This window comes from Fonticula alba, assembly GCF_000388065.1.
Source record: "Fonticula alba strain ATCC 38817 unplaced genomic scaffold supercont2.1, whole genome shotgun sequence".
Taxonomy (NCBI): Eukaryota; order Rotosphaerida; family Fonticulaceae; genus Fonticula; species Fonticula alba.
In genome coordinates, this window is record NW_009242971.1 from 850,509 (window position 1) to 860,519 (window position 10,011).

Sequence of the window (10,011 nt, forward strand, 5' to 3'; positions counted from 1 at the left end):
GGGGGGGGCATAGTGGGAGGGGAGAGAAGCGAAGACGGGCCATGACATACCGCCTCGAAGCCATGGAAGGAGTTGTCCACCGCGCGGATGGCCTTCTGCAGGGCCTCCTCGAAGGTCCGGCCAATGGCCATCACCTCGCCGACGGACTTCATAGCCGAGGCAATGCGGTTGGACACGCGCGTGAACTTGCGCAAATCCCACCGAGGGACCTTGACCACGCAGTAATCCAGGGCCGGCTCGAAGCAGAGAGTGGTCGGGGTCTCGGTAACACGGTTGACAATCTCCGGCAGGGGGATGTTCAGGGCCAGCTTGGCCGCCACAAAGGCCAGCGGGTAGCCGGTGGCCTTGGAGGCCAGGGCCGAGGACCGTGACAGGCGGGCATTCACCTCGATGATGCAGTACTCATCGGTGGCCGGGTTGACGGCGTACTGGATGTTGCACTCGCCAACCACCCCCAGGTGCCGGACCACGCTCAGGGCGGTGGACCGGAGCCGGCGGTTGTCCGCATCGGTCAGGGTCATGGTCGGGGCCACGACAATCGAGTCGCCGGTGTGCACACCCAGCGGGTCGACATTCTCCATGTTGCACACGGTCACACAGTTGTCCGCGCAATCGCGCACCACCTCATACTCGATCTCCTTCCAGCCCTGCATGGACCGTTCGATGAGCACCTGCGGCGCCACGGCGAAGGCCTTGGTGCAAAGGTCCACCAGCTCCGCCTCGGTATGGGCAAACCCGGACCCAAGCCCACCCAGGGCAAAGGCCGCGCGCACGATCAGCGGGTAGCCAATGCGGTTGGCCGCGTCGATGGCCTCCTCCATGGAGGTGGCCGGCGAGCTCTCGGCGCACGACTCGCCAATCTCCTCCATGGCCTTGGCGAAGAGCTCGCGATCCTCGGTCAGGATGACCGTTTCGATGGGCGTCCCCAGCACTTGGACGCCGAGCTCCTTCAGCTCCTGGTGCAGCTCGATGCCGACGTTGAGGGCGGTCTGCCCGCCGAAGGACACCGAAATGCCTGTGTTCGGAGGGAGGGAAGAGAGAGGGGAGAGGGTCGGCCCGCCCCGAGAAGCGAGGACGAGTACAGAGGAAGGGTCGTGAGCGTGGGGACACACACGGGCGACAGTGCCCGGGAGGGCTGCTGGGGGAGGAAGGGCCGGGGCCATTCGGGACAAAGAGGGGGAAGAAGGAAAAGGCCAGACATACCATCCGGGCGCTCATACTCGATGACCTTGCGCACATACTCGGCGTTGATCGGCAGGAAGTACACCTTGTCGGCCAGCCCGCGGGAGGTCTGCACAGTGGCGATGTTCGGGTTGATGAGAATCACCCGGATGCCCTCCTCCTTGAAGGCCTTGATGGCTTGCGAGCCGGAGTAGTCGAACTCGCCGGCCTGGCCGATGGAGAGACCGCCGGACCCGAGGAGAAGGATCTTGCGCGGGCGCAGTCGGGCCGGGACCGCGGCATTGGCGGCCGCCGGCGAGGGGGCAGCCAGGGGGCGCATTGGGCGATCCTCCCCCCCGAGGGAGGAGATGTCCAGCAGGTCACGCGCGGCCTCGAGGAAGCGATCGAACAGGAAATCCGTGTCCGACGGGCCGGGCCGGCCTTCCGGGTGGAACTGCACCGAGAAGTGGGGCCGGCTGCGCGAGGCCACACCCTCGCAGGTGTGATCATTGGCATTGGCGAACAGCTGGTCCCAGGCGCCGGAGGCCTCGAGCGACTCGAAGTCCACGGCCACGCCGTGGTTCTGTGGGGGTGCGCGGCGGCGGTGGAGGCAGCAGGGTGGACCGGGGCGAAACGTGTGAGCGGGGAAAAAAAGCAAGGGCAAATCTCTGGAAGGTGGGGTAGAGGGGGGGGGGGGGGGCATGAAATGGACACACCTGGGCCGTGATATAGCAGCGCTGGGTGAGCGGGTCCCGCGAGGGGACATTCGGCGCGCGGCGAGCCTGGGCCAGGGCAGTCAGCGACCCCCCGGCTGCCAGAGCCAGCAGGTGGTGGCCAAGGCCGATGCCGAAAACCGGCTTCGGCCAGCGGGCCAGGAGGACCGCCAGCCGGGCAATGGTCCCGGCACAGGGGTGCTCGGAGGCGGAAAACCCGGCGGAAGACGGGTCCACCGGACCACTGGTCACCAGAACCGCGTCCACCGGGCCGACAGTGGATGGGGCAGCCTCGCCAGCAGCATCGATGCCGAAGCTGGCGTCGGAGCCCGGGGCCACGACGGGGGCGGGAGCGGCCAAAGCGTCAGGCACCCAGGCGCCGGCGGGGCCGGCCGGGTCCTCCAGCCCCAGGGCCGTCAGAATGTCGAAGTTCCACGGCACAACGACAACCTCGGCGCCACGGTTGGTCAGAGCGCGGATTTGCGCATGCTTCAGGCCCATGTCAAGGGCCAGGACGCGCAGCGGACGCTTGCCATCCGTCGCCGGGGCGGCCGTCGACGGGCTGGAAGCACCAGCCCGGGCAACCGGGCCGGTCGGCCGGAAGAGCCGGGGCGCCTTGATCGAGGCTACACGCGCATATCAGGGGGGGGAGGGGGCAGGGACACGGCGATTCACAGGGAGATGGCATTTGTCAGTTGGCGAAATCCCGGTATGGCAGTCAAGAGAAGAGCCAGGCGGCGGCGGAGGAGGAGGAGGCGGCGGCGGCGGCGAAGAAGAAGAAGGCACACACCCTCGGCAACCAGGTTCCGTCCGGTGAAGGGGGCGCCCCATGTCATGCCGGCAACGACGGCCGCCGGGCCGGAGGCGCGAAGCTCGGCCGCCACACGGGCGGCCTCCTCGCCAATGAGGATCCGCGCCCACAGGTGGCCGGGTCCGGTGAAGCGGCTAATGCGCCGGGTCAGGGCACGGGTGTCCACACCGCAGATGGCAGGCACGCCCTCCCGAGCAAGCCAGGCGCCCAGGGAGTCGGCCGCACGCCAGTGGGAGTAGTCGGCCCCGGCGCCGGCGTCCGAGCCGACAACCACGGCCGTTGCCCGGGCCCGGGCGGACTCGCGATGCCGGGCCAGGCCATTGGCGTCGGCCTCATAGGAGGCGCTCGGCACACCGGCGGCACCGGGCATCGGGTGGGTCAGGACCAAAACATGGCCCCCGTGCGAGGGATCGGTGATGGACTCGATGTGGCCGACCGGGCCGGCGAGGACGGTCGCCAGGCCGGTGGCGCCGGCCGCCGCGCCAAAGGACCGGCCCACCAGCGGGGTACCGCCGTCGCTGAGAACAAGCAGGGCCAGCGGGAGGGCATCCTGCTCGTCGTCCACAGTCAGGGCCGGGGCATTCGACTCGAGGAAAGCCTCCGCACCGGGGAAGGTGTACTCGGGGGCCGTCATGTTTGGTGTAGAGAGGGAGGGAGGTGTGGTGTAGAGTGTGCGCCTGACGTCACGAACAGGGGGGAGAGGGGGGAGGGGTGAGGAGGCCGGACAAACGGCGTGTATGCATGTGGGGCGGACACAGCCACAGAAGGGGGAAAGAGAACAGCAGGGGGACATGTGTGTGCCAAGAAAGAGGCGCACCTCAGCAAGGGAGCGCGGGCTGGGACAGCGGCGGGCGTGGCGCGCGCGGGTCTCTCCGGATCGGGGGTCAGGGAAGGGGGGAGGGGTCTTTGTTCTCACGGGAAAGGGAGGTCAAAAGGAGGAGAGGAGGGAAGGGGGGGGGGGGATATGCGCGTGTCGGTCTTGTCGGAGTTGTGCGCCGTAAAAAGGGAGGGTCTCCTTGTGCGGGCGAACTACTGAAAAGAGAACATCCAAGATTGCGACGCAGAGTCTCCTTTTATACCGGCCTGTATCGCCACTTGGGGAGGGAAGCCGAGGGACAGGGGTGCCCCCCCGGTCCTCCAGGCTTCGTGCCACGTTTGCACGCGTGTCAGGTCGCGCTTCCTCCCCCGGGGGAGGGAGGGCACAGGCGGCATGCCCGCTGGAGTGCAAACGCGCCCCCCCTCTCCGCCTTTTGGGTTGGGCCCGATCCGCAGAGACTAATGCCCCGACATGGGGCCACACCAGGGAGGCCTGCCCAAGTACAGGGTGAAAGGCGCACGAATGCGTTCCTGTCCTGTCTTGTCTGTAAGTGTGTGGAGAAAAAGCAAGCGAGGATGACATGACAAAGAGAGAGAGAGAGGGACCGAGAACGGAGTGTAGCCGCGTGGAAGGAGGGAGTCCGTGTGTTGAGACGCAGCCTCTCGGGGGGGGGGGGGGAGGGGGGGACACGCTGCCCCGGGGACGGGGTGCCCACATCGTGAAAAAAAAAAAAAAGGAGGGACACATAGGATAAACGGCCACCCTCGCAGTCCCGGACGATGGGGAAAACAGTGGCTCAAGTGGGGCGCCACACGGGCCCCGGGGCAGGGAGCCACCCACAGGCAACCCCGGATGAGTCGGGGTCCCCCTGGGCCGGCTGCCAGGATGTCGGGCAGCCGCCCCCCTCCCCTCCAGGCTGGTGCCCTTCCACGGCCGCCGGGGACCATGCGGCCCCCGGGGGCAGAGGCGGGCCCCGAATCCGGCACATACCAACACTGCCCACGGACCACGCCCTCGGGCACGCGGTTGGCATGGCTTTGGTGGCGTGACTGGGCGCCCCGGGCGTGATGCTCCACATGAGCAGCGCTCGCGCGGCCGCCGGCGGCCCAGATGCCTCGCGAGTGATCGGCATGGCCCCCCTTCTATTTTGTCGTCGGGCCCAGAAAAAAAAAAAACAACGACAACCTGAGGAAGAAACAGCCGCGGAGGGGGGGGGGGGGGGGGGGGGGGGGGGGGAGGGGGGAGAGAGGGGAGGGGCGGGGGGAGGGGGGGGAAAAGGGGGGGGGGGGGGGGGGGGGGGGGGGGGGGAAGCGTGTGTATGCAGGTACATGGATGACTCTACTTCACTGTGAAGAAAGGGGATGAGGGGGGGGGGAGGGGGGAGGGGATAAGAGACAAGGACAATGTGAAAAGACAAGGACAGGAGAGCTGAGGAGGGGGAAGGGGGCGGCATGTGCACCGGGAGAGGGAAAGCTAGTGGGCATGCGACGCCGGCGAGGCAAGGGCATAAGTCGTCCGGAGGAGGGCGCAGCGCTCGCTCAGGAGCACCGATGCCTCGGAGAAAATCTGCTGCAGGAGCTCGTCGGCTCGAGAGGAGTAGGGCGTCTCGGCGCCGGCCAGCTCGTCGCTGGCATCCGGGGCCGCAGCGGCGGACCGCTGCCGATGGCCCGCCCCCTCCTCCTCCTCATCCTCCTCCTCCTCGGGAGCAGCGAGCACACCCAGCGGAGCGGAAGAGCCGCCACCGGCCGCCAGGAGCCCGCGGGCCCAATCCGCGCAGCGTCCATGTTGGCCACACTCACAAAGGCATGTGGCTTCGGCCGAGGATGGGGGAAGTGGCGCCTCGGCGCCGGCAGGCGTGGCCTCCAGAAGAGCAGCCGCGACACAGGCCCCGGCCGCCGGGCAAGGAAGCCCGACGATGGCCTGGTACCGGGTCGACAGGGCCACCAAATTCCACTCAATCACACGCAGGACGCGGAATTTGTCCCGGACCTTGGACCGGACCGCCTCATGGTAATGTGCCAGGGCCAGGTCCAGTTCGGAGGTCGTGGAGCCGGGGCCCGTCACCCCGGCGGCCCCGGGCCCGGCGGCTAAGCCCCCGCCACCGGGCGCCCCGGTGGAATGATGTGCATCCGAGAAGAAGGACGACACCGAGGCCGAGCTCCGACTGAGGGAGTTGTTGCGCCGCAGGAGGGAACCCCCGACAGACGAGGACGGGGGATCCACCGGGACCAGTGGCTCGCCACCGGGCCCCCCGGCCCCGGGCGTCGGGAGAGAGACCAGCTCGCGGATTTCGCGCGCGCCAGCCGGCGTGGGACCCGGCCGCAGACCCAGAGCCAGGAGCAGCCGCGTGGACAAGTCGCTCGGCAGGGGGGTGGCACACACGCGACATGGAGCACCCGCGGGCATCGGATGGCCAGTGGCAGCACCGGCGCCAGCGCCGGCGCCGTGTTTGAGCTCCAGCAGCCCGGCCATCGACCCGGGCAGAGCATCGATAACCGGCATGCATGTCATCAGGGCCCGAGCTCGGGCCGGCGTCAAGCCGATCTGCTCCGCGTGGAACAGGTCATGGCGGTGCTCCTCCGGGGAGTAGACATTGAAGCGCCCACGGCCGCCGGCACCGGCCATGTTGGAAGCCAATCCGGCCGACGAGGTGGCGGCATTTGGCCCGGATCCGGGGACGGTGTGCGTGCCGATGGCCGGGGAGGGCGAACGTGAGGCCGACCCACCCGCCGGACCGCCGTCCAATGGGAGGGAGTTACACCGGCACCCGGTGGAGGGGGCCAGCCGCGGTGGCAGGACCATCCCCTGCGGGCTGACCCGGGCCCCCCCGGCCACCGGACTGCCACCGGAGGGGGATGGCGAGGCGGACAGCGAGGCAGCTGACACCAGCGACCGGCCGGCCGACATCAGCGGCGTAGCCACCGCCAGGGCCACCGAGCCATCATGCCCGGCGGCCAGTGACACGGGAGCCACGCTGATCGGCCGGCCATGGCTGGAGCCGGATTCCATGGGGATGGCCCCGGTGCCGAAGGACGGCTCCACCAAGTCCGAGGCAACGGCGATGACCGCCCGCGCGCAGGACACATGTCGAATGCTGCAGCAGCACTGGCAGATGACAAAGGAGGGCCCGGAAAGGAGCGGCGTATCCAGCGGCGGCGCGCCGCCGCTGGCGGGCCCCTGCCCAGGGCCGCTATCCCCCGGGGAGGCATGCGAGAAGGACAACGACCGGCCGGTTTGCGGCCCGGCAGGCGACAGGCGCCCGACCGGGCCGGCCGAATTCGCGCGCAGGCGAATGTCTTGCTCGCGAGCGGCGACCGTGCGCGGGTGGGTGGCCGCCGCGGCGGCAACGGCCGCGGCTCTGACGCTCGGAGTGCAGGGCTCCCGAAGGATGGACCCCTCGCACACGTCGCAGGCGATGGACCCGACCGCACCCCCGGGGCCGGGGAGGTCGTCAATCTCATCCAGCCGGAAGGGGTCCATGAGCAGGAAGTGCGCCGGCCGGAGAAGGGGCGAACTACGAGCCGGAGGTCAGAAGGTGGGCGAGGCAGCGGCGGGCATGTGCGCGGCGTGTGGATGGGCAACCGGCGAGGTGGCAAAGGGGCGACAAGGCGTCGCACCTGGATGGACGCGTTGCTCGGAGAGACCCAGCCACGCCGGCCAGGGGGATGGCAAACAGGGACGGAAACCCGGGGCTTGTGGCGATGCCGGCCATGAGAGTCGGCGCGGTGGGCGACCGGGACCCGGGGGGCGGGAGAACCCCAAGCTGGGCCAGGACCGCGGTCATCAGCCGGTCGGGGATGTCGTCCGGCGCGGCGGGGATGAGCCCGCGGCGCAGGAAACGCCCGGTGGTCACCGGGCACGGGCAGGGCGGACACAGGGGTCCGGTGTTGGCGGCGGCCGCGGCCGCGGCCGCGGCCGCCGCCCGTGTCGTGGGCTTCATGTGCCGGGGAGGCGGAGCGGGCCGATCCCGAGGATCGCCCCCGGGAGGCAGGAGGGGCTTGGTCGAGGCAAGCATGCTGACCGTGGCCCGAGCAACGGACTGGCCGGCATGCTGAAGGGCGCTGTCGGCGGCAGCCGCGGCCGTCACCGACTCCATGAACATGTCCATGCCAAAGTCGATGGATGGGAAGCGGCTGACCCCGGCAAGAGGCGTAGCCGGGGCCGAATCAGGGGTCGGAGTGGAAGCCGGGGTAATGGCCGAGGGTGAAGTTGGCACAAGCAGGGGCTCCGGGGCGGGCATCGACCGCGGCCCCGTGGCTGGTGTGATGGTGAGTTTGGAAGATGCCGAGGTAGGACCAAGCCTGGCTGTGGGCCCAGAAGCCTCGGCGGTGGGCTCAGCACCGAGCTTGATTGCAGGACCTGAGGCGGCTTCGGACAAGGGACCAGTGGCACACTTGGGAGTGGACTCAGTAGCGGGCTCGGGAGCGGGCTCGGGAGCGGGCTCGGGAGCGGGCTCGGGAGCGGGCTCGGGAACAGGCTCGGGAGCAGTAGCAAGCTCAGTGGTAGACTTGGCGCTAGGTCCAGTGGTGGGCTCGGGCTGCGATTTGCCCAGAGAATCCGTGGAAGTCTCGACCAGAGAAGGGTCGGAAGTGGTCTTGGGCGGTGCGGCCAGGCCGCGCTCGGTGGATGGCTCGAGCGCGGGAGCAGGCGTGGGGGCGAGCTCCAAGCCGGACGCCGGGGAGGGCTCGGCGATGGGCTCGGCAGGGGCCCTGGAAATGGACTGGACATCCGTCTCGGCAGCAGGCTTTGGCGCAGGGCCGGCAGACTGAGCGACGGCGAGATTTGTCACAGACACGGCAGCAGACCCACCTGAGGGCTGAGAGCAAGTCCCACGGCGGGCGGGTGATGTGTGCTCAGACGCCAGCTCTGGCGCGGGCGCCGATGGGGGGACGGCGCCGGTCGTTGCCGGAGGCTTGGAGACAGGCTGCGACTTGGCTGACGGTGTGCCTGGGGCCGGTGATCCAGAGGCCGATTTCTCCGGCAGGGAGGAACGGCCAGTGCCGGTGCCGCTGAAGGATGTGTGGACCGAGCTCTTTGGCGACCCTCCCGGCGAAGATCCCGTCCGGGCATTGTAAGCCAGCTCCGTGGAATTGCTTGCCTTGGCTAGCTGCTGGATACGGTCGCGCAGGGACAAAACCGGCTGCTCCGAGGGGCCAGGCGCAGACATGGCGATGGGGCGACCAACACCCACGGAGGCGAGAGCAAGCGGGAATGTGGATGTGGGAGGGGGAGGGAGGAAGAAGAGGGGCGCGGCCGGGGGGGGGGGGCGAGAAGGGGAGCCCTGCGCGCCGCAGGGCCCCCCGCCGGGGCGGGGTTTTAGAGACCTGCCAGAAGATGCGACCACATGCGCCCGCGCGTGCCGGGTGGCGACGCCTCACCAGCGCCCAACAGGCAGCTCGAGGGGCAAGAGCTGCGGCCCCTCTCTCAAGCAAGGGTGTATTTGTGAGTTTGTCCATGTGCGCGAGAGGGGGGAGAGGATGGGAAGGAGGGGGGAGGGGGAGGGAGGGAGGAAGGAGGAAATAAGGGGGCGGGGAGGGCAAGTGGGAGAGAGAGAGAGGTCGTGGAACTGGCCCCGTTTGCCCGAAGGGACTTGGATAGAACATGGTCCGGAAAAAAGGCCCCGATCCGGTCCCAAGCACGAAGCGCAGCAACAGCCCGCGCCCGGTCACATCCCCCCCCCCCCCACTCAGACCTCAGCCCAGACTCTCCATTTCGCTCATCGCGCTACATCATCCCCCCCCCCCCACGGAGGGGCCGAGAATGCTGGCCCTGCCGGATTCGGTTAAAGGACCGGACGAGCAGGGGAATGCCCCGCACGGGCAATGGGGGCGGGGGAATGCCGCGGCCGCAACTCCCAGGCCCAGTGGGGTGTGGGGCGGGGCAGAGCGGGGCACGGGCCAGATCGGTTCTTCTGCCTGCGGACCCCTGCACGCGTGAAAGGCCACGCCGGCTTGACGCCGCTCTCCGGCGTCCCCTCCAGCCTCCCTCCGGCGCGCGAGAAGGGGGGCAGGGCCGGGCGGAGGTGGCGGCGGCCCCTCGCCATATGGGGGGTTGATGGCAGAGCGGTCACGGGCCCGGGCTCGCCTGCCTGGCTGCGCCTGGTCTTGGCCGGGATTTCCCCTGCCGCCTGTCTCGACCGGCTCTCGGGCTGCGGGCCAAAGGCAACAAATGCGCCCTCCGCGAGCAAGCCCGGGTGCGTGTATTTCATTCTAGGGCAATAATGTGTCGAGGGCATTGTGTGTTGTGTGTACTGTGTTTTGTATGGGTGTGAGCGAGGGCGCATTATCGACCGCATGAATGAGCGGATATGTTGTTATTTGGGGTCAGACTTGTCCTCTGCAGAGTCGGGCCGATGAAAGACGGCCAGCGCAGGGCAACCCGGCCCGGGGCTCGGGGCCTTTATTCGCCAATATTTATTTCTCATTTGATGTGCGTCGTGCTCACGCCCCTTTTCCACCCGACCCGCTCGATCACACTCATTCGCACGCATGGATGATATCTGCCCCCCC

At 68.8% G+C, this 10,011-nt stretch overlaps 2 protein-coding genes across 2 annotated transcripts in view; both read right to left on the reverse strand.

The window, feature by feature from the left end:
- Nucleotides 1-3,626, reverse strand: part of H696_00179 (likePyrABCN) — a gene marked incomplete at its 3' end in the record, with an annotated part of 8,404 nt that extends 4,778 nt beyond the window's left edge. Inside the window, exons 1-5 of the mRNA XM_009494014.1 lie at nucleotides 3,503-3,626; nucleotides 2,665-3,362; nucleotides 1,878-2,500; nucleotides 1,204-1,744; nucleotides 51-1,015 (exon numbers count right to left, since the gene is read on the reverse strand). Coding sequence (XP_009492289.1) covers nucleotides 51-1,015; nucleotides 1,204-1,744; nucleotides 1,878-2,500; nucleotides 2,665-3,319 — 2,784 coding nt within the window. The 5' untranslated portion in view covers nucleotides 3,320-3,362; nucleotides 3,503-3,626. The remainder of the gene's footprint in view (nucleotides 1-50; nucleotides 1,016-1,203; nucleotides 1,745-1,877; nucleotides 2,501-2,664; nucleotides 3,363-3,502) is intronic.
- A 1,349-nt stretch (nucleotides 3,627-4,975) lies between these two features.
- H696_00180 (hypothetical protein) lies at nucleotides 4,976-8,669 on the reverse strand (the record flags this gene model as incomplete). The annotated part of the gene is made up of 2 exons (XM_009494015.1): nucleotides 4,976-7,016; nucleotides 7,120-8,669. The coding sequence occupies 2 exons, from the start codon at nucleotides 8,667-8,669 to the stop codon at nucleotides 4,976-4,978; spliced, it is 3,591 nt and encodes a 1,196-aa protein (XP_009492290.1).
- Between the last annotated feature and the right edge of the window lie 1,342 nt (nucleotides 8,670-10,011).